At 33.6% G+C, this 25,286-nt stretch overlaps 1 protein-coding gene across 3 annotated transcripts in view; it reads right to left on the bottom strand.

Annotated features, from left to right (window-relative positions):
* Positions 1-677: 677 nt before the first annotated feature.
* Positions 678-25,286, bottom strand: part of LOC148280328 (pyruvate kinase-like) — a 39,851-nt gene continuing 15,242 nt past the window's right edge. For 2 of the 3 annotated variants that reach the window (XM_088228543.1, XM_088228545.1), the window contains exons 2-10: positions 15,083-15,212; positions 10,170-10,393; positions 9,522-9,851; positions 8,862-9,008; positions 8,246-8,347; positions 7,804-8,049; positions 6,505-6,727; positions 5,564-5,720; positions 678-985 (exon numbers count right to left, since the gene is read on the bottom strand). In XM_088228543.1, the coding sequence (XP_088084669.1) occupies positions 973-985; positions 5,564-5,720; positions 6,505-6,727; positions 7,804-8,049; positions 8,246-8,347; positions 8,862-9,008; positions 9,522-9,851; positions 10,170-10,393; positions 15,083-15,212 (1,572 nt within the window). In that variant the 3' untranslated portion in view covers positions 678-972. Of the gene's footprint in view, positions 986-5,563; positions 5,721-6,504; positions 6,728-7,803; positions 8,050-8,245; positions 8,348-8,861; positions 9,009-9,521; positions 9,852-10,169; positions 10,394-15,082; positions 15,213-22,974; positions 23,089-25,286 lie in introns of those variants that run through there. The other variant, XM_088228542.1, reaches the window with a different exon arrangement.

The following is a 25,286-nucleotide window of genomic DNA, read 5'->3' as shown; positions in this document are numbered from 1 at the left end:
ACAAGTAGGAAGAAGTATCAAATTTTGGTATCAAAATGTTAAGTTGTTTTCAAATATTAGATATAATTTGATTTCAAAATCACAGCTTTTAGAACTTGAGGTTTCCGGTATTTTTTAACATGTAAAATTCGTAATTCCCTTTCCGCACCTAATGGTGCATAGGGAACTGCATTAGTACACCAATTGCAGCGTATCTTGATCATTTTTGTTACATGAAGGTAAGATGATCAGTCATACACTTCAATAAACACCTTCTTAAATACATATGTAATGTAAAATTAATATAATGGTACTTTTTACTTAACAATTAGATGTGTAACACACCACGTAACACACACCTTAACCTGATGTCAGTAAATTTTGCTGGTTCTTAATTTTTATTGTTACAATATACATCTAATAGTAATTTTTCTATGAAAAGATTCACAAAGTACACCTAATTACCCGAAAAAAGTGTTTCCTTAATCTGATTTATTTTTATATCTGGGTATCTTTTTAATTTAATTTAATTCACTATGAAAATAAAAAAATGTATAAAATATATGAATGGTGTTATGTAAAAATGTATTAAGACACACCAACCTCAAACTGAGACAACTGTTTAACATTAACGATTTGTACTAGGAAAAGGATAGGACGTTTTATTATTATTACCCCTTATTTTTTAATGAAACATATTTTGATACACATCATTTATTTTTAATAGTGTTGTATAATTCTATCACAATAATAAATTTCGTAATCATAAATAAATAAGTATTTATGCTTAGACAATATTGTTTACACATTAAAATGTTCAATGAAACAAATTACAGCATTAATAAAATATTATGCTTCTCAATAGTGTAAAAACTTTTATAAAGCAATTATTGTTTAGTCAACACAGTTGACAATACATACTTATTACTAGTTTCATAACGACATCTAAATTAATGACTATTATCCAGAATTTCAACAGTCTGGCCAATGAGATTATTCGGCGATTCTGAAAAGAGAAATAATATCGTAAAGATTACAATTCAAACAGTTTGTTTTCCTGAAAACATAAAAAGATAAAAATATTAATTTCAAAAATTGCGAATACATAATCTGTTCATGAATAATATTATCTTTAGGAACTGCTAAAAACGAGATTTCATTAAGCTAGTAGCACTTCAACAATATTGTATTCAATCTGATGGTGAATTTATACGTTGGAAGTTTTCCAAACAGTTGTAAGATAAATTTATTTTCGTCGTGAAGTCTAAATCAGAACCTCTTCTTTGGCAAAACTCTTGTAAACATTTACGGTGCAAGTAGATTTTAAATACCTCTCTCTTCAATCTCATGAAAACTTTGTCGGTCACTCTAAATGTTTAACCTAACCTTGATCAACATAATAACTGGGATATATTAAATGTGGGGCACGCTCTTTAAAATTGTATTTTCAGCAAAATATTATTAATTTATGAAAAACAATTGTATGTACAATAGAGAGATCAAAAAGGAAAATATTGAATGCTTGTAGAAAAAAAAGTACCTAACTATAAACCAATTTTGAATTTCCCGGGGCTTAAATTTTGATAGGGTCACAGTTGTGCATATTTTGCTGGAAAATATGTACATATAAAATGCCGGGTAATACCACAGTTGCATTCCATCAGCAACACTACCATTAGTCCGAATCCCTAGTGTCCATGAGTGTTCTCTTCACTCTCACTGGCATTAACATCAAAGCCTTAGCAGATAGAGAGAAGATGAATAGCGGATGTCCTGCGCTATAAAATGGGACCCCTCCAGCTAAGGGTAGATAACCCTGATAGAAGATTCCACCCGAGAAGGCAACAGAAAACCAAAGTGGTTTTTCGTTGCCTTCTTATACTAGCCCTCTACAACCTACTAACTATAATTACCCTTTTTTTAAAATTGACAGTTTTCGATATCAACCTGTTTTTGCCACTCCCTAAAAACAATGTTAAAATAAAAATCATTTAGTTTCTGTTTAAATGGGAATTAAAATTTTTATTCAAATAAAATTACAGGGATAGTTCTGTTGTTGTCGTAATCAAACAAGAATTAAATTAAGTAGTTTTTATGTGTTAGCAGTAAAATAAAAACATAATCAATAGACAATATAGTGGCAACATTTATAAGCGACTCTTTTGCAATAATTTGACAGTAAGGAATATAAATTTGCAAATAAAAAAACATGATTTTTCTAAACCCCAGATTAAAAAGTCCGACAAGTCAGTAGACCCTATCTCGCATTTTTTGCACTTCAAAACAAAGCCTAGAGTATGTTCAGATGCTTCAAGGGGACTCGCTTAATATTATCCCAGTTCACAAAACTTACCTCCAAGTGCATTCTGTATTGTGAGCCTATTATATGATTAGTACAGGTCGATATTCGAGTGGTCTGAGACTTCTAACATAAACAAATTTGTGTAAAAGAGGAATTGAGGTATTCAAGGGGTACAGAAACGAAACTGGTAGGTACACTGTGGTGGTTTTAGGTTGACACATTATTTATTATATATTCTATATAAGTTCATAAGAAATAAAAAAAACATAGAAGTAAATATGTTATTGACTCTTGCACATAAATATTTTAATTTAGCTCTATGGTAGACATTAACACTTGTTTTACATTATGATACGTACTTGATGCGTATATTTACACAGGAGGAGATAATCAGATAAATATTGAAAATTAGATTAAATTGATCAAGATTTGTTTTACAAATTTAAAGGCATACCTATCTGTTAACATAACAAATACATTTTGCATACATAATTTAATACACATATAAAAACAAACAGAACTGAAAAAATATTTAAAACTGAATGATAAAGAATAAAGAAGCCATTCCCAAAATATTGCATTAAAAAGAAACACATTCGTTTTGTATTATTTTGTATGTATATACAGTGGAAGCTCTATGTTTGTCAACACAAAAAATGTTATAATTTATTTGTTTGTTATAATCATTACACTTTGATGACAATTTTTGTGTGATTATGATGATGAATGATTAATTGAATTTCAGGTATTTCTTGTTTCTATATTAATTTGTCATATTATATATTGATTAGACCCCCAGAAACAAATTAACAACAAATACAGAGGTTCCACTGTAATTATTTAATATGTAGGATGAATATGATAATGGTATTTTTGTAATTATTATAATAGGGAAATATCACATGCTACGAATACCGATCAAAATATACGAAATGGATTTTAAAAAATCAATGAGAAAAATTGCCCTACGGAAAATTGGATACATAAAAAGTTTTCTTACGTGCGGTAAAAATAAGAGCATTAAATTGTACTCAAAGTTTCTTGAAAATGCAAAAAAAAAACTACTTTGAACGACCTCACTAGTTCATATCAATCAACCAATAATAAAAGAGCTTTGAAATATTTCCGGTTTATTTACCGTAAATGGACTAATCGAAATGGTCAGAACTGGCCGAGAAGAAGCCGAAGACTGGAGATGCCAGATTTCAGAAAGACAAAACTTTAAAAAAATCAAAGCGCTGATATTACGATACATAAAAATTTTAAAGAAAGTTTTTGGCTTAGTTTAGTAGTAGTAAATAAAAAATTAAAAACCAATGAACTTCCTCATTGTAATTTCCAAATCAATATGGATATTGTGGAAAAATGTTTTGATTCTTGTTAAAAAAAATAGGTCTCAATAAAACCGTGACATGTTTGGCCTTGACAATCGTGACGTCAAAATTCGTAACGAAATTCTATTTAAATTTAAACGGTCACAAACAAAGGTCAAAATTCAAAGAAATCATTACGTATTAGAGGCGTGGCCAATGCAATGAACTGTTTTCGCGGTAATTTAAAATTACAAATTAAAAAATATTTTTTATGCTACTAATAAGCACAAAAAAAAATTTTACTCAACGGTATTTCATAGACCCTTATTAATTAAAAATTGTAAAGTAAAGGCGATATTTTTATATTGATAGGTAAAGCGAAGACCTTAAAAGTTGCACATTCCTTTTATTATATTTATTTCACAATTTGTACAATGACTGACAATATTTGTTGCATACAACGTTGGGTATGTCACGTGGAAATTAATTTTCCAATAAAAGTCTCGATTTCAGTTGGATAATAAACTCCCTTAAATACAAATAATAGGTATGCGAGTACCCACTCAATGATACAAAAATGCTAATTTTATTTGAATAAAATTGTAAGTAGTATTTTCTGTTTGTGAATATTTATCAAATAAGTAATAATGAAAAGCACCATGTATAGTATACACAACACAACATTCATATACATAATATTATATATAGAATAATAAAATGCAAACTGGTTACAGGTACACAAACTAGTAGTTAGGGGAAATAAAAAATCATGTTTAACATTAAAAGAACAAACTCGCTGCCATTGTTAGTAAACACAAATCAATGTTATGAATGCATGCTCGGGTTATTCCAAAAGACAAAAACAAAATGGATTCCAAAGCAAAATAAAAGACCAGTGAAATTCGAGAAAGTGAACAATTCAAATTTTAAAAATACAAACATTTAATTATTTCATGTTAACTTCAATTAAGGTATACTTTGCATTCAAGTAAAAAATACTTAAACAATATGATATACTACAGGGTGTGGCATTGCTATCTCCCTAATTTTGTAGGTAGACAAAGCTATTCGAGGTACATCAAATTAATTTTTAATTCTAAAAATTGCAATACAGGAAAATTTATCTTATTCACGTCACTATCTAAACATTCCTGCAAGAGATCTCTAAAGCATCGCACAACTCTCTGAAACATTTCTTGGGGAACATGGTAAATTTCCGTGCGGATTGAGGCAATCACGTTCTGATAATTCTTGGACAATGACCATCTCGTACGGATGAAAATCTAGGTCTTTATAGGGAACTCTCCATACAGAGTGATTGAGAAGTCGATGGTCAGCAGCAAGTTTGCAAGCAGAGCATTTAGGCGACAAAACTGAGCACCTGACTGAGTCAATGTTCTCAGATGTTCGGGCTGTTTGAGGTCTTGTACACTTTTTCTGATAACAGAACCTGTTTCCCTGAAGTTTTTCATCAACAATGCAATCTATTTTCGGTCCAAAACTGCTTAGCAAGCGGAAATAGAGTACGGAACATGCGTTGATAGATCTATCATCATAGATCTGTTTTGGCAAAAGTATGCAGTTTTCACACCACAGTATGTTTGCAACTGACTGCTGTCATGGAAACTTCCCAGCCGCCTAAAAATATTGATGCCATATCCACCCTTTTTCGACCAATATTCGCAACACCGAGCCTTATTCAAACTCAGGAGATGGCAATGCCGCACTCGGTACCTTTGTATTCCTAATTAATAAATTGTTAATATTTTAACAAAGAAAAATTTAAGGAGATTATATTATTTAAAATATAAAACTAAGGCATTTATAATAATAAATATTAGGTCATCATTTCAACATGCCAGATCATGATATTATATAAATGCATGAAGTTAGTTAACACAGAAATGCAGAATGACACAACACAAACACAGATTATTGAATTTCCTCTTCCCCCTCTGAGTATACATACACAATGCGCATGGTGTTGGTAAAACCAGATCCTTGCTTCCACCCGGTGACCACCACGACAGAATCTCCGGCCTTGATGAATCCGCGCATCTTGCCGAAGTTCAGGCCAAACTGAACACGAGCGTCGACATCCTTAAGCCAATCTGTCAAGGGAGCACCTGAGAAGAAAGACGTTACCATTTATTTTACACAAGCATATTTTAGTATATTTTTTTATCATTATTAACCTTTTTAATCTCACAGGGCTGATTATTAGCCACAAATGTATGCGAAAAATCCCACGGGGACAATCATCACCCCCAAATTTTTCAAAAAAGTTTTATGCAAATTTTTTCTGTATTTTTAAAGATTTCAAGATATTGCAACAAAATTATTTGAAGAAAGTACTTCGTCACCCGGGTTCATGAGCAATCAGACAACGGGTGGTCGACATGCTTTTTTTGGTCAGAGCTTGCAACATGAGCGGTTTTTGGACGCCGCCCAAAACTTTCATCTTCAAAAAACCAAAAATGAGAAAGTTTGTTAAATCAGAATCTCAGCAATTGATAATCATCATTGTGACACGACGCTAATTGTATTTGTTTTCAAGATAGGTTCCTAATTATACCTTAATTTATATTTTAATATGTTCTAATGCACATGTGGAGCATATGAGGTTATTTCTGATATAAAATAATCCTAGCATTTCATCTTGAATTCAAATGACGTCGGTAGACTCTGATGACCATTAAAGATGTTATAGGTCAAAAATAACTCATCTAAAATACTTTTAATTTAGACTTAATATTATGGGAATTAATTTTGTATGTAAATATGCAAGATAATTCGGCCGCAAGAGTGTTTGGAATACCAACCCTGGGGATCATAGGATTTTCACTACTCATAAAGGAACCACGTATTCAAAAAAATTTAAAAACACCAATTGAAATAAATTTTAGTTACCTTCGTACTGTAGGGGAAGCACAGCTCTGAAGAGATGCGCCTGTCGTGCAGTCTGCGCATAGCGAGTGACCGCAATAACGGGACAGCGAGGACGGTACTTGGAGATCAGGTGAGCGGAACGACCCGAGGTGGTGATGACGATGATGGCAGCTGCCATACACTTGGCTGAGGCTTCCACAGAGGCGATGGCTACAGAGTGGGCTGCACCGATGGGGGCTGTGGCCTAAATGCATCGGAGGATAGTGAAATCTGACAGATATACAAAGATTCAACATATGTTGACGAGGCTGAACATGCATTTGGTCAAGCAAAGAGTAATTTAAAAGTAGCATCTTTTCTTGTGTATAAATGGTTTGATAGCTTGCCACCAGCATGATTTATATGAAAAATTATTAACTCATTTCTATGCAAAATTAGATTGTACTGAATTTTTACTAATAGCATAAAGTCTATCAGTCAAAACATATGAGCTTTACATCTGTTGACAAGCCACAGACGCCATTGCGACATCGGTTGATCATATTTACATTGGCCTTTGATTTAAAATGCCTCCGCCGATAGAGAATCCCGCCAACTGTAAAATACGCGCAATTATATGATTTTTTAGTGCTTGAAGAGTGAAAGCAGTTGACATTCTCCGTCAAATTTGTGAAGTGTATGGACAAAACATTATAAATGATGGGATGATACGCACATGGGTCAGAGCTTTCAAAGATGGCCGAATGAATGTTCATGATGAGGAACAGAGTGGGCGACCCCCAGTGATCACTGACAATTTGGTGCAGAAAGTCGACGAAAAAGTGAAAGAGAATAAACGCTTGACGATTTCTTCGTAAGCAGAGCAGTTCCCTCAGGTTTCAAGAAGTGTTCTCTATGAAATTGTTACCCAACGCTTAGACTATCGAAAACTGTGCTCACGATGGGTACCAAAAATGTTGACGGAGGCGGCAAACTTCTATCACGAATGAATACAAAAGCTTGTAGTTTGATATGACAAGTGTCTTAATATTGATGGTAGTTATGTGGAAAAGTAAATAAAACTGTGGTCTTTCATGTAAAAATAAAATTGCTACAAAAATTTTACTTGTTTTTTTTTTTATTAAAACAGTACTAGCTTAAAAAGCACGCCTCATACAATATTAAAATTAATCTGACAATCCTTTCATTTGATATTCTGCAATCAACCGAATCTGGCATCATTCATTGGGATTAAAAAAATGTTTTGTGGTACTTTTTGCCCAACCAATGGATTGAATAATTAAATTAGGCAGTTTATTATAAATTCATGTCTGTTCTTACCTGCATTACAAGATCGCTGAAGATCTGCTTCTGCCAGATGGCGGCCTCGGCTTCCTTGCAAATATTGGCCATGGTCCTCACACACTCCAGTGGATAGTCTCCCTTGGCTGTTTCTCCCGACAGCATGACACAGTCAGCCCCGTCCAGTATAGCGTTGGCCACGTCGGATGTCTCCGCTCGCGTGGGTCGGGGTTTCTTCACCATGGACTCTAACATCTGGGTGGCGCAGATAACCGGCTTGCCGACCTTGACACAAATCAATCAATGCTATAAAAATCATCTGAACTCTGAACTAGAAATAAGAAAGTATAGCAATGAGCTGGTCCAAGAAGTAAACCTGCGCATATACTGTAAAATATTCATTTATTGAAGAAAAAAAACTGTTCCATTCTGTAAAGTAATCCATCAAGTTTCCTAAACTTTGTTTTATAGCAGTAATTACCTTGTTGCATTTTGCGATCATGGCCTTTTGGGCCAAAAAGACCTTTTCTGGGGGGATTTCGATGCCAAGATCACCTCGTGCAACCATTATACCATCAGAAGCCTAGAAAATTATTTTCAAATATATTATTTATCATTTACTAATGGCGTGAGGAACATGAGAGCTTAACTAATCACACCTTTGAAAAATATGCTAAAAATTGGGTCATGGAAAGAGATGCGCTTGATTACTTTAGCTAAATTGCTAGAAAAATATGTTACTTTTTGGTTTTTGTACTAAAATATTTATACTGTGTATTTTTTATGCATGTGTATGCGTATATATGTGTATGCGTGTGTAATTTTGTGCCATCATGTAAAACTGATTAAATCAGTTTACCCACAGGCTATACCTGAGTGGGTTTTTTGAAAATAATTTTGTTCTATTTTTATTGACATGTACCATAATCTATGTAATTTTAAGAAAAAAAAAATCAAGAAATATTTTTTTAATTAAAAAAATAAAAAATATCCACTACCTAAGTACAAAAACTAACAAAGAATTTATTCACAACTGAGTTTTAATATTACAATGTTTGTATGTATTTCACAATCTTTAACTAAAATCAAATAAATACCTCAATGATTTCATCCAGATTTTGCACTCCCTGGTGATTTTCAATTTTTGAGATGACCATAATGTGTTTTCCCTTCTCTCCTAAGATTTTCCTGATCTCAGTAAGAGCCGATCCAGTTCTGATAAACGAGGCGAAAACCATATCAACCTATAACCACATGACAATAGAGTTACGACTGACATGTAAAACATATTCTCAAAATATAAATTATGAGATCTACAGACACAAAGAGCAAATTGAACAATAATATATGGAAAGAAATTTATTACTACCTACAGAGACAAGAACTCGCTCTGAATCGAGACGGTCAAAATAAAATAGATTTTTTTTCTGATTTTGTGTTAATTGTTCCAATTTTTTTTATATTTAGTATTTTTATCTGAGAGTAAGCATTGAGTCAAATACGCTCGTCCAAGATTCGGGTTCTATTTCACACACAGAATTGTATTCTTCATTCCCCCCGACACGGAGATTTATTAGCTTCACAATATTACAAATGTGCATGCATATTGTAGAGAAAGTATCATAATTGATTTTTGATTGATTGATATTTTGTTTAAACTATTCCCATGCTGTGTCCCTCATATTGATTCTGTTATATATTATATTTTCAAAATCAATCTCTTGTTGATAAACAAATACATGGTAAGTTTTTATTACCTCCTGTTCGACACCAAAAAGAAGATCCGACTTATCCTTCTCGGACACGGCGGGCAGATCTACAGGCAGCCCGGGGAGGTTAACTCCCTTCCTGGAGCCCAGGGTTCCTCCATTCTCGATCTTGCAGATCAGTGTGTTACCGGACACGTCCTCGCAGACGACGGAGATCAGACCATCATCGATAAAGATCCTGTTTCCGACCTTGACCACGTTTGTGATGTTGTCATAATCTACGTAAACAATAGAGGCTGTTCCCTTTTCCATATAGTTCTTGTCCGTTGTCAGCTTCAGGATGTCATTACGCTTAAGTTCAACTTCAGCAGAACCACCCTAGAAGAAAAAATATTATTTATTTTTACTGACACTGGAAATATCAAAGAACCAAATAAATCAAATTAATCTTTGAATTTATGTATGTACAGTTATCATCTCTTCATGTCTACCTCTAATAACATCTGCTTTTATGTAACTTTCGTTACAAAAATCATTTTAAAACCAAAAACTATGTTTTGATGAATGTGCTATTTTAGTTTAATTTATTTTCTGGTTTAAAATTAAGATGCGTTTGAGGATCTGTTGGAGGATAAATTTTTACTAAAGTCTGTTTAGATTTGTCGGCTCTAAGATTAACAGGAGAAGTTTTCCCACCCCTTCTAAGAGTCCAGTTCTGATTTCGGGTCCCTTGGTGTCGAGGGCGATGGCGAGTGGATGCGCCATGCCAAGCTTGGCGCTGTAGTTCTTTACGGCTTGGCGCACATTCTTGATGGTATCCGCGTGGAACTCGTAGGAGCCGTGCGAGAAGTTGAGGCGGGCGATGTTCATGCCGGTCTCCATCATCTGTTCTAGGATGGCGACATCCCTCGAGGCGGGCCCTTAAAACAATTAAGATAAATATTTTACTAACAATATTTGAAAATTGCACATTTTATCATTTTAAAAAAATAATTTAAGATTCCTCATTACTGGGGGGAATATTATTATTTATTACCCTGAGCAGGGGGGTGACAATGTCCATCTCTAATTTTAGTATGTTGGGAAATAAACTTTTGTAGAAAGATTTATCTTTTGGATTTTATTAAGATTGTATTAATATTGATATACGCAATGAATAAAGTGATCACTGAAACGGCCAATGAAGGTGATAAACACTATTGTGAAATGGATACAAGATAAATAGTGAATTTTAGCCAGTGAGTTAAAAATATGTATGTACTCATATTTTCACAACTTTTCTTATGTTGAGGTGTTTAGATACATACAAATGTTTCGCTATTTGTGACACTCAGTTTTGTCAATAAACTTGATGCATTAACAAAGAAGAGCCGAAACATTGCTTTATCCATTTGATCATATGTTTACTATAATATATTTACATATGAAAGTTCTTGGACAAAATATTTGCCCTAAATATTTCTTCTTTTTTTTTTTGATTTATTTATTTATTTATTTATTTATTTATTTATTTATTCACACTTTTTATCAAAATACAATTCTATATTCACTTTGCCCAGCTAACAAGGGTACATACCCCGTTCCAAGCTAGGCAATTACATTTTAATATATTATAATACTTAACAAATTAATATAGAGCACAGACAAACAAAATATAAACTTATTCGGATACACATTTTGATTCATATACATACAGACATACACATATATACACACATGTATATATAAATATACACATATATACACATGTACATACACACACACGTACATACACCCATGCGCATGCACATACATACATTCATAAAAACATAGACAATTTATTTATGCGAAACTTCATGGTTGTCATCTATAAATATATATTTTTTAAATTATTCCTTATTTTTTATATTATATTTTTAACATCCAGTAAGGTTCTCCAATCCGTGGCATGCATCAACTTTTCTGACTCCCTGCGACCAATGTCATGAAAGAGCGAGGTCAACACCTTCCGTAACTTGACAACACTCCCGTCTTTCCACGATTCTGGCAAAAGGTTATGGACCTTTTTGCCTACGTTATAGTGTTGTCTCGATGCCAGAACAGTGTTGACCCCTTCACTTAGTATCAGATCCCTATTAGAGTATCTTGTATTATGGTTGTGGTTGACATTATCACTCAACATTATCACTAGACTTTTTCACTGTGTATGCAATCCAGTATCTACTACAGAGATGGATAACCTTTTTAGTTCGGCGTGTGAAAATCCTAAAAATCTGGATTGACCCGGGTGTCGTATCGCATCTAGTAATATTAATAATGTTTCCAGTCCAGTAGTGACACTCGTCATCATTCTTCAAACAATTTCTTTCTATACTCATGAATTTGGACATCACGTCGGCGAACTCTCGAACCCAGATTCTAAAAGTTACAACTCCAAATCATCAGACTGTGTCCATTCAAAACCATTTAATTTTTAAGTACTGTAGATGGATATTTGATTGATTAAGCTGCTTGTTTTTTTTAAATATTTTTTTATTTAGTCTTCAAATAGAACAAACATAATATATGAATGTCCTGATATTAACTGCTAGGGTAGACCAGGGGTTATATTGAAAACTTATGTTATTTTTTATTGTCTAATTTTCACTTTATTATTGCGGTCCCTCAGCATAGAGTCATATTACACTGATAAACTTAAAACATGTTGTGACTTCCTTGAGTGAGATAATTATATTTAATATTATTAGAGTGTCTATTTCTTTAGTTTTCTTTTTTCAATGAATCTAATTTCGAACAGGCCTTTTGGGAAATGTACTCTACGTCCTGCACGGGTTGTCATATGGGGTGTGGAAGTTTTTCTTTCTACTTCCGGGGGTCTTTGCGTGGCAGTTTCTTCTGTCACTAGCATGGGTTTATTTTGCATTCCCCCTGGATTTGTCTCTTCTGCTTCTGTCGTGTGAGCAGGTTTCAATCTATCTATTGTGACCGCTATCTCTCGACCCTTGATTTTTAATATATACACGCGCTCGTTGCGGCGTATTACTTCATAAGGACCCATGTATGGTGACTGTAGAGGTTTAGGAACCCTATCATCGCGTACAAACACGAACTTGGAGTGTGGTAAAGCTTTGAAAACAAATATTTTCTTCTCCCCATGACGAATCAGGGATGCTGGGCGTATTTCCTTAAACTGTTCTCTCAGATTGTAAAAAAAATCGGCGCTCTCAGTCTCTTGCTGGTTTTCACATAAAAATTAGCCGAGCAAACGTAAAGGTTCTCCATATGCTAGCTTAGCAGATGTGGTCTGCAGGTCTTCGCGCCATGCAGATCTGATTCCCATCAGAACCATGGCCAGGCTTTCTGTCTGATAGCAATGGATGGCCGCTTTAAGATGACGGTGGAAACGTTTCACCATGCCGTTCGACGCAGGATGGTAGGCTGTGGTATGTATCAGGGTCGTACCTGCCAAGCAATTTAGCTGCTTGAACAAATTGGACAAGAAGTTCATACCCCTGTCTGAGCTCACTCTTCTCGGAGCTCCAAAGTGTGCGATACATCCTTCGTAAAATGCTCGTGCCACCGTTTAGGCTTCTTGGTCTCGTATTGGCCACGCTTCGGGCCATCGTGTAAATCTGTCGACGAACGTCAAGAAGTACCTATATCCTTCTGATATTGGCATCACCACGATGAGGGTGGATTGAATGACCCCAGCGGAGCAGACACGTGACGAGACACTTTATTCGCTTGGCACTGCAGGCAGGTTCTTACCCACTCTCTGCAGTCTGTCAATTTCTTCTTGCTCCAAGAGCTGCCTGGTCTTCTGGTCCTGGGATGCGCTGAGGCGGTGGGTTAGCTCCCGCTTCAGGGTCTCGTGTCTTCCAGTCGCGGGAGGTTTGAGTATGACATCCCAAACTTCGGCACTCACTCGGCTGTCGAGTGCGCCGATGACATGGCAGAACTCGGTGCTGTCGAGCTGGACTCTGGCCAACTCGAAATTTCTCTCCGCCATTGGAAACCATAGCTCGGGATCGCTCTGGTTGAAGGCAGGCAGCTTGACTGCTACCCTCCCATCTCCGGTTTTCCTGCTTCCTCCTCGTAGGAAGCGTCTTCCTGCATCCTCGCTCTTTTTTATTTATTTTCAGAGACACATTTTATATTTCGCACCCGAAATAGTTCATAAAAATCATTTTCGCACTTTTACCGCCTTAAAATTATAACATAGTTGAATTCATAATCTTATTTATCAAACGCCCACCGCTTGGTCTGGCCGAAGAATTGTCATTGTTTTCTTATTGCACTTCGCCCAGCAGTGGTATCAGTTTCTTATCTTTAACGAAATTCCACACTGGCCATTGTTCTACCTTCACTTACTAACTCGTGGGAGGTCCTTTACACTGAGTATCGGTGGCGGCGGTAAAAACTGTCTTTTACACAAAAAATCTACAGTAAAATTTACACATTTTTTTTAAACTTTACAAATCGCGCTGGTCTAACCCCGTGAACCCTAGTCTCTTTCATCACGTCGGGGTCACAAATTTGGGCTCATACGCTAAGGGTAAACCAGGGGTTATATATTTAATGAAGACGTTACTTTATTTAATCTAATACCCGTATGCAGAGACAAAACTTAAGGTAAGGAAAGTACATTCTAATCTCAAATGCGGAAAATAACCCGAAGGTGAAAACAATAGAATGTACTTTCCTCACCTTAAGTTTTGTCTCTGCATACGGGTATAAGTTACAATATATTACTATATTTACTAGAAGTTATTAGTTATGCCTCGTGGCATGGCTGAGACCGACTCACTTCGGCGAGGTGGCGCACGAGTGCGTACTCGTATACACACGTGCTAGCCTCCTCGCGTGAACTACCAGACTCGCTTCGGCGAAGTGGCGCATGAGTGCGTACTCATGTACACACGTGCTGGCCTCTTCGCGTGAACTACCAGACTGTCGCTCGCTCGTCGCTCCCCGGGAGACGTTCGTCTCTATTATCTTCTGCCCCCACACTTCTTTACAGCCAACTCGAATACATTTACTTTTTAAGAGCTAACTTATCTGCTACACATATTTTTTTTAACTTTGATTTAAATGTTTTTTTTTTTTTGTTTTCTTATTTGAATGGTATTTCCTTATAACGAAATGGCAGCCTTACTTCATTTTTATTTCTAGTTTCATATCCATGTTCACAATGATTAGAAAAAAACACTCTTTTGAGGAATAACCATTAACCATTTTGTGCACAAAAAACATTACAATAAAATTAATTAGTTGATGTATTGTTATAGTGTTTGTTTGTTTCAGCATCAACTTTATCCTAGCGTATCTATTCTTTCTCAAAATTACTCTCATGCCCTATTCTGCAGAACAGTAAGTTTATTTTTTTCCTCTTCAGTAGCAAAAAACAAAATACTACTACAATAATGTTATGTTATGTTTTAGGGATCTAAATTGATTGAATACCGAACTGGTCATGTAACAAGTTCACAATGTACTGGTAGATTATATTCACGGGCTCCATTTCATGTCACCCAAAATGTCTCGGCGTGCCATAGGTTACCCTCATCACTGACCACTACACACATTTACATTACAACACTCCATTCCTCCCCTACATACGAGGAACTTACCAATAGTGCAGATGATGCCCGAGAGGCGTACAAAGGGAGCCTTAGAGTCGATGTCCAGAGAACACATGTGCTGCAGATGTGTCCCCGCATTGGCAGCTTGCAGCTGCGATGCTGGCACCACATAATCTACCTATTTAAAAAAATGTACATTTATTTTTTTCTACATTTTTAAATTAATGATAATTATACGGGTGTTCTTTAAACCCTGTCACATCCGAAACCACGATGATCATTATGAGCAAGAAGACATATTGGCACATTAAAATAAATTTTTGGAACTAATAAAATTTTAAAAAAATATATATTTAAAAAAACAAATGGTTGCGAACTTCTGCAGGGGAGAAACAAGGAGGGGGGAGGGGGGAGTCTGACACACCGTTAACCGTGCGACCCGCTTCTCCCTGCAGAAGTAAGCAACCATCTGTTATTTTTAACATTTTATTTTTACAAATTTTCTTAATTCTAAATAAAAATAAAAAATATGCTAATATGTCTTCTCGCCCATACTGATCATCGTGATTTCGGGTGTGACAGGGTTTAAAGAACTAATGATCAAAGAAAAAACCAGAGAGTAAACTATAGTCCTTTAAATATAGCTTGATTAGAATGACAGTTGTCAGCAAAAGTGACAACATAACTTTGTAGTAACGTCAAAAGAGTAATTTATATTGACACTCGAAAAATCATTAGTATCTGGCATGTTAATTTTTTTTTTAATACAATGCTTGACATATAAATCAACATAAATCTATAAAATCAGATTTAAAACTAAAAAAAAAACTAAAATAAACCTAATTATTAACGACGTTCTTGCAAGGTTACATCATTTTGCAAAAACGTTAGAGATGGAACAAATTGATCTAATAAAAAAATAATTCATTTGATATTGTTTATGAAAAAAGTATAAATGTCTTATTTTTTGGTGAATAGTGGTCTTAAACACACTATAGTAGGCTTGTTTTGGCAGTTTTATATCAATTTTTGGAAACAGAGTTTCATGTTTGCATGAAAAAACTGATAAAATCGATTTGATCGGTACATGATCAGTGATCGGTAATTTCCCATCACTATTGACATTAGTTTGGCAGCTGTCTTTTTATCAAGCTATATTTTAAGGACTATAAATATTAGTGATCGTGACTATGTATTTCTGTCCATATTGGTAAAGCACGTTTTATTTTTAGTTTACAATTCAACATTCTTAACTGCACATTGCACATATACAGAAAATTTCTTCATGAAATTTATTATTTGGGATAGTTGTTAAATGTACATCTGCGTGGTTTATAATATGTACTGCATGTGTATGTATATGTTTTATATATGCATGTAGATGTGCGTATGCATGTGTGTATATATATGTATGCAATCATATTTCATAATATAGGTGTGCATGAATGACAGATAGTGCATTCGGTATATTTATTTAGCGGACCCGAAAGACGTTGTCGTGCCCGAACGTTGGCTTGCCAGCTATTAGCTGGTTTAACAAAAGTTTTTTTGTAAATAAGGAAACACATTATTTATTTTTGCCTTTTTTGAGTTATTTATATATTTGTAATAAGGGTTAGTTTTTCGTTTTATCTCCTAATGTGATTGACTAAGAGTCCTTGTCGTACTCAAATCAAAATTGTGCAAAAATCACTGCTCTAGAGCACTAGTGCCATAATCCATGGAGAAAATACGAGAATACGTGTTAATGAAGAAAATTCAGAGCGCGATTTACCCTGAGCCCTCAATAATTATGACACTCAACCCATGCCCAACGCGAATTTAGTCATTCTTTAACCGCCAGCCGTGTTTTGACGTGAGCTTTAATTCGAAACCAAAATAAATTAAAAGAAAAATTCCTGATTGTGTCGTGAAAACGTACAAAAATTGTTCGGATAAAAAGGAAAAAGACTTTTCATTGATAAGTAGGTACCTAGGTACTTGTGCATGATTGAATTCCAAAACTAAAAATAATTTATATTCAAATATTGAATATTAGGTACCTAGGTACTTTTTATGGTTGAATTCCAAAATATAAAATAATTCATTTTCAAATATAAAATTCTTTTCGCAAATGTCAAACTCCGCGCTACTTACCAACAGTGGTGCATTTTGTGTAAGAATCCGTTATTTTTTTAATGTATCAAATGTCAATTAAAATTACTTAAGCATTACTAAAAATAAGATAATATGTAGAAATTAAGAAGTTGTGAGGAAATTAATCAATTCAATATCCATTAAAAATAATTTATGTTTGTAAACGTTAAAAAATAACATTCTCCGATTTTTTTGGAATATGCATTTTAGTCGAATGCAACCCTGAAAGTTCGATGAAAAACACATATTTGTTCCGAACTTTTTTTCTGATGAACATATTGAAGATATTATTATTTACAAACCTAATTCACGTAAATTAGATAATTTTGCAAAAAACCGCTTATGAATTGGTCCAGTAGTTATCGAGTCTATAAAGGACAAACATACATACTTTCATTTATATATATATAGAAGAAGAAGATGGAAAACGTAAATTTTAATGATTATTTTTTTCTCGCTTATTTTTTTAATGTCACATTTAATGCTAACATCTTTTAATTAATTTATGAAAACTTAATTGGTCTTTTTGTGTTTGAAAATCTCTAGTTTTAATACTAATTATGTATGACGGCGGCCTCCGTGGTGTGGTGGTCAAGATGCTTGTATCACGCCCGGAAGGTTCCGGGTTCGATTCCCGGTGAGAACAAACAAATTTAATGTGATTTTTTTAGAAAAAGCCTGGGTATTCTGTGTCGTGATTCACCACTCTGATTGGGCTTCAAAAAATTATATAAAAATAAAAATATCTGCACAGTACCTATATGTATTATTTTACTACTATTACGATTTTTGTTCTTATTGTTATTGATTTTATTATTTATTTATACATGTATGTGTACATCTACTCATACATTTATCTGTGTTTATGTATGCGCATATATTATTATAGATACCAACCACTGTAACTTGAACATACCATAAACATATTATAAATGAATGCGTCGACGCGGGTTATGTCCAGTGAAGTGTTAACATAGAAAAGAACAAATAAAAAAGTTTATGTGAAATAAACATAAATATACGTACTTAAAAAACACCTGAATAAAACAGTTCTTACAGCCCGTGTGGCGAGTGATATGTGATGTTATTTTATCGACTTTTTATTAAAAGTATTTATTTTATTTTATTAACATTAACGGCAAATCTGCCTTTTACAGAAATTTATAATACTAACATATTTGGCTTAATATATATTTTATTTTTAACATAAATTTCCTTATACCCAAGATTTATAAAAAAAGATTACACCTAAAAATTATCCAAGATTTATATTTCAAAAATTAACCTAAAAATTAAACAGCATATTCAGTAGAAAGATTAAATAATAAATGTAAAAAACAAAATTAAATAATAAAACATTCTACAGTAATACAACAAGAAAATCATAAGTACTGTTTCATACAGCTGGGCAAAATGAACAAAAAACTGTATATATTATGAAATGCATGAAAAAATAAATATAATTACCATTCACCATCTTTAAAAAGTTCAAAATGTTTGTTCTATAGGAATAATACCCTACACTAAATATATCAGATACGTAGGAATAACTATTGCCTAGTTCATGAAGTCTGTTTAATACGGCATTACAGGTATACACTGCCCGTGAATTGTTGCTACAAAACGGTGGCACCTGTCTAGTAATTCTTCCAGGCACCCTGAAGTGTGACTATTGAGTCATAATATATTATATCCCCTCATACCAGCACTTAAGCTGATTGGGAATTTTTCGTACAAATAAAATATGTAATGTAATGTAATATGTTAAGTTAAAAACGATGTATTTTGTCATAAATAAATAAATCTAATCTAAATAAAAAATATATGCAGTTCAGTGCCCTATGCACCAGGATGCTGACTGTGATAATTAATTATATTATTATTCTAAAGAGGCCCATCTGTTGTTGTTTTACACAAATAATGCAAAGTCTTTTTTTTACGATTTCTTCCAGTATCATCCATTATTAGCTTTCATCTACTGATTCGGGGCGTATTGCTTTCTTTGTATTTTGTCGCCGTTAAGCTAAGAGATGGTCATGCAAAACAACAAGTCGAAAAGTTCGAAATGCGTTGAATTTTTCTTGCGGTATGTGTTTACTACGCAGGTGTTCAATAACAATATTGACTCAGAGATAATATTTATTATTTTCTGACAAAATGTAAATATGAGTCAGGAGAATAGTTTCGATTCCTTGAAATTTATATTTACATTTTCGTTCAGTCGTGAATTTGTAATTAAATAATTAGTTTTTTTTTAAGAGTTCTTCAATGTAACTTATTGACTGTAACTATATGAACTGTAACTTATTAACTATAAGGAATTACAAAAATATAAATATGAAAGATCTTGGAACTACTAACTATAGTCGACAAAACAAAATAGGTCTAGTTTTTATTTTTTTTAGGCTGCGGTTAGGCCAATTTTTGGGCGAAACCGAAACTTCGGTCGGTCACAAATTAGTGGCAAAAATTATTTATATTACTGTATTATTTATTTGAAAAGGAAATGCAGCCAATATTGTGGAATATTTCATTTAATTTTTTGTAAATACGAGTAGGTATAACATAAAAACGAACCAAAAAACGCAAAAAATATTAAAAAATACTTGTGAAATTTATACATTTTATTTCATTGTTTATAATATTTCAAACTTATTTTAATGAACTCGTTAGGTTTGACAATAAAAAAAGTCTAATTTAAGGCGTTTTGAAGCGACTTTTAACTCGTTTAAATAAATTTCAGTTTCGGTTGAAAATCTTCTTTCAATCGGTCATTACAACATTTTATCTACTTTATCTTAGCTGTGAGCTTTTCAAATCACCCATCAGCTATGATATGAAATACGATCTTCACTTTCACCCTTTGTGAATGTGAATTTATACAGCTTCCTATTATTATGTAAATGGGCTTCAACGCAATCAATCACTAACGATTTTTGTCCTCAAATTACACGGGTAGCAGCACTGACGTGTAAAAATAATCATCTAAAAGTTGCCCTTTACAATTCGCAACAAAGATGTTGCAAATCACGATACACGTGCAAACATTAATGTGAGAAAGAGATATTTATTTATTTATCATATTATATACGGCCTAAGCCAATTACAACAGTTTTATAAAGAAACATATTATTATTAATAATAGTAAAAATACACTAGCAGCTATTAAGCTGATGCGTGTATATCAAGTGTCATTAAACATTATAAATTGATGTGTGCATCCAGGCGGTTTTTGAATACATTAACTGAACTAGCACTAGGCCATTCTATTTCTCCACGACTCGGTTTGTCAGGAAGTTCTTCCTGGGGTTGGATGAGAAGGAGGTAGTGTTTAGTTCCAATGAATGACCTCTGAGGTTGACATTGATTTCAACTTGGGTACATTATATTGCTCAGTTGAGCTTTTGAACGTTTCAATCAAGTCACCACGCTGCCTCCGCTCTTTCAGTGAACTTAACACGAGCTTCCTTAAGCGGTCCTCATATGATTTATTTCTTAGAGAAACTACCATTTTAGTTCCTCTTATCTGGATTTTCTCCAACAACTCTATGTCTTTTTTTAAATAGGAACTCCAGATTTGGTACATGCTTCAGGAGTGGACGAACATGTGGTTTATAAAGTTTGTACAAGAAACTGAACAAAATAATATAAAACATATACCAATCAACATAAAATTATAAGTCTTCGAGCTAACCCGTGGCAATATATTATTATTCAGTTTGTCAATCAGTTTTGAAATATGGTATAATTGGATGGGGATGTGCAAATGACACATTACTCAAACAACTTATCATTGCACAAAAAGCTTTAATAAAAAATATCCTGAATGTCGAAAGTTCCTATACGAAAAACTTAATGTTATGACTAAAAACAAATGTGTGTAAAAGTTTTACTTATTTATATGCATACAAAAATTATTCAATACCTCCCAAGACTCCGAACATAATTACCAGAGTTACTAGAAAGCAATCGAAAATTAACACAACTTTCGGTCAAAGAGGATTGGTCTACTTCTCCATGAAAGTGTACAACCTACTTCCATTGTCCATAAGGACAATTAGTAAATACTATCAAATGAGTTCGCCTTAGTCACGTCGTTTTATTTCGTCACACCGCCCGACCTCCCGCTCTACTACTGGAATCTCCCCCTTGGACTTGACCATCGCTTCACCCCAGGACTGCGGACCAGTATATTCTACCGACCTACGCAGTGACACTGGACTTGAGAGATTTCAAGACATCATAACTTTCGGGATTGACGACCCCGAGAGCGACGACGGCAGCGAGACACGGCCAACACCTACCCCTCGCTTCAGGATTGTGGAATACAGTCCAAACTGTGACTTGTACAGGACAACTGTGCTTTATTTATAATAAACGCCGATTTTCGACGCTGAACTGAACCGAACTGACCTAAATTTAACACACAATGTAACAAGTAAAAATAAGAAAGTGGCTACCCGAACAAAAGTTTATATAATATGAATAGTTATTAAACTAGCTTATGCGTAAATACTTTTATATATTTTCTTTCTTGTATTTGAAAAAAAAGTTTATTTGTATGTATATTACTGATCTTTCAGACTGTTAATTTTTTTTTTATTTCACAGTTTTAAAATGTAACAAAGCTAGGAAATTCCTGTGTTTAGAAAGGACCTGATTTTTACATGTATTTTTTTTCATTTCATTAAATGATAATTAAAAAGATTTAAATAATAATAATAATATCTAAAAATTCAAAATATATATAAATTAGAAAACATACCTAAAATAATAAGAATTGAAGCACAACTTTAAATTAGAAAATATACCATTAATAATTAAAAAAATAAATGTAAATTAAAAACTTACAGGTAATAATAAAAATTGAATCACAAATACAAATTAGAAAATATACCATATTATATCTGTAAATTCATGGCTTTTTACAAATTTTGTTAATATTATACAAGTTAGGATTGATATAAATCTCCACCAACAAGCCACAGAAAAAGGCTTAGTGGGATTTGTTACTTGTTATAATTTTTTCAAATTGAAATGTTAAAAGTGCAAAAATTCTAAATAAAAAAAAAACTGCTTTCACAATAAATGATTCCACTGTCGAGTCGCATAGACTCTGTTTGCGTTAGAGAGTTTTGTTGACGTCATTATAATTTAAAATTTTATTTTTTCATAATAAATATTATGTACGTAGGATTTTCAAAGAATTTTCATGTGTGGCGTCTTTTATTTAAACACCGTTGATGTATGGTCGATTTACTGACCACTGCGCAACTCGAAATTAGTCTAATGTTAAATATGTACACATACCTTCCCTTATTCTATATATACATAATATGTACATCACGAGGAGGCCTTGAATCTTACATCATCTTTTTTTTTTCATAAATCGTGAAGCGAAAAAACAGGTTTATCTAAGCTCCGCGTTTAAGATGGCGAGGTTTTTAAAATCCCTTATGCCTAAAATTTTATTTAATTCATTTAAACAAACCGAGAAAAAAGTTAAGTTTAAATTATGAGGGTTTTCAGTGTTATATGTTATGAAAAAAACAAACTATTACATAAATTTCAACATTTGTTATAAAAACGCTTGATCATAACAGAAAAAAAATAACAATGTTGATTTGTTTGTCGCGTGCGCCGTTTTTCGCAAACGTCAAAATCAGCAGGAAGGTGAAAATTTTATCGATCGGGGAAAATCCTACCACAATGCCGCTTAACCTAAATGTCAAACCAAATACTGAACACGGCGGGGAATGCAGTTGGAAATAAATGAAACAAATACTATACGTTATTTAATTTACCTTTACGGGCGAGTCTCCGATATCGAAAGCCGTCGACCAAACCATGTTAACGGGGATTGTACGGAAAGCTTTTTGAAAGACGACCGCCGCCGCGCACTTGTTAAATAACACTTTGACGTAATTGTTCTTCAGTCGCCCTTCACTACACAGCCTACCCCCTACCGCCGAAAAATAGCACTTTAAAAGTACCTAACTCTATTTATTAAAACAAAAAAATCGTTAGATTTTCATAATTATAAGACAGACTATCAATAAACCTAAAAAACAACAATACGGCAAGTTAAATTCGTTTATAAAACTCAGACTAAAATTCGAATTTTCCCCAATGTACAAAACATGAAGATATTTAAAAATAAAGCTCGATTTATTTGTTTTATTTCTGAAATTAATGTTCCTTTTTTTAAAAACGGGTTTTCGGGATTCGCATTTTCCGGACCACAGACAATGTCCCGCTATCGATTTTCCGCATTACGTAACCTAGAAATGTTTTGACATTTGGGGAAAATGTCGCCGCGAAAATCGTGTTTCAGAGTGAAGTAACGGATATTTTTACAATGTTTTCAGTTACGTTTCGTGAGGCGGACGTTGTTTTCGACGAACAGCGGTTAATACTAGCATTAGAACTGATCCTAACGACAGATTCATTATTATTTGGAACCAAGTATCTAATAATACACCTCGCTAATGCGAGGTCGATGCGGAAGTCGCGAATTAAGTCATACGAGTATCACAATCGCTCCAATCAAAACTGTTGATGAATGTTACCGGGAAAATTCTCACATCTACCGCCAATGTTTTCACCGGAATTGTTTACGAAATTGATAAAGATAATATACGCGCTGTAAATTACAATGAAAAATAAATCTTATCGTAATGATAATGAAAAATTATCGTAATTAGACGTAGTCTCATATAAGAGTTGCGATGCATATGGTAAATATTTAATATCAACGATAATTTCCAATTAACTACCAAAGTATAATCTTCATACTATTTATTTATTTATTTTATATACAGCCTAAGCCAATTACAACAGTTACATGAAGAAACATAAATACAAGAAACTGAACAAAAATAACATAAAACTATGTAGCAAAGACAAATAAGCAATGCAATAATGGTATACAATATATTCATAAAAACGAAAGGCATAATACTTCGAGCTAAACCATGCCAATCCAACTTCATCCCACACTGTTTTAGACGCGAAGAGATCTACGAAAAGCCGGAAGATATATCCCAAAGAATTCCAAGTCGTGCGATAAATTGACTAATCTACACATTCTGGACATAGGGGCATAAAAACAAAGGTTGCTCTTAAAAGATTTAATAAATAGCTGATGTTGACTTTTGATGACACGGTTGGGAACATGAAAAGAAATTGATTGCAACAGAGATGGAACATCGCTTAAAGCATTAAGTATTTTGAAAATGCATATAAGGCCCATCTCAGTTCTACGTCTCTCCAATGAAGACAGATTAAGATATTGCTATATTTAAAAATAGGAATAATTACCCCTTGGTAATCCGAGCAACCATGCCACTTTTCTTAGAAAACGGCGTAGGACAGACTCGATATGGTCAATATGAGCCCTGTAGAATGTATCCTGTAGAATGTATGATATACTATGCATGCTATAAGACAAAATATATTTTTTTACGTAGCACACAAATATTTGGAAGTTTACGATCAAACTAAGGGAATCAATTTTGCATGTCACAAGTTTTACGTGCACCCTAAAAATACTTAACAAGTTAACAAAACTATGGCTTTCCGTGCTGTCTTGTTCATCCTGCATAAAGCACCTATAATCGGTATCTATATTAAATGTATGACTTTTTCTAAATCTGCTCACGTTTATGTGGTTGCAAAATATTAAACTGAAGTCTGTTCATTATTACAAGAATTTCCAAATAAACAAACCAGCCGCGTGATATTCGACGGAGAAAAGCCTATTTCACACATATCATCTTAATCTAAACGGCACGGTAAAGTATAGTGGATTGACATTTATTAGATTCGTTTGTACCTATTTAAATTTGATAATATTTATATATTTTATTTTTTTATAAAACTCCATAGTTAACGATTTTAATAAAAGCATCAATAAAAACGTCTCTGTTAATATATATATTTAATATTAGTGTTCTTATAATTTACACAAATATTTCAATTTTGGTGACCATTTTCAACGAGTTGTAAATAACTAACTATTAGGAAAAGGAAATAAAGTTGGGGTAGAGTAAGGTTCGAACCTTGGTCCTCTGATCCGTGAATCCGCAACACTAGCCACAGGACCACAACCCGATTC

This window comes from Micrasema longulum, unplaced genomic scaffold (genome assembly GCF_059751315.1).
Source record: "Micrasema longulum isolate JH-2025_06_02 unplaced genomic scaffold, ASM5975131v1 h1tg000594l, whole genome shotgun sequence".
Taxonomy (NCBI): domain Eukaryota; kingdom Metazoa; phylum Arthropoda; class Insecta; order Trichoptera; family Brachycentridae; genus Micrasema; species Micrasema longulum.
The sequence above is the reverse complement of the archived record's forward strand: the minus strand, read 5'-3'. Positions and strand labels throughout refer to the sequence as shown.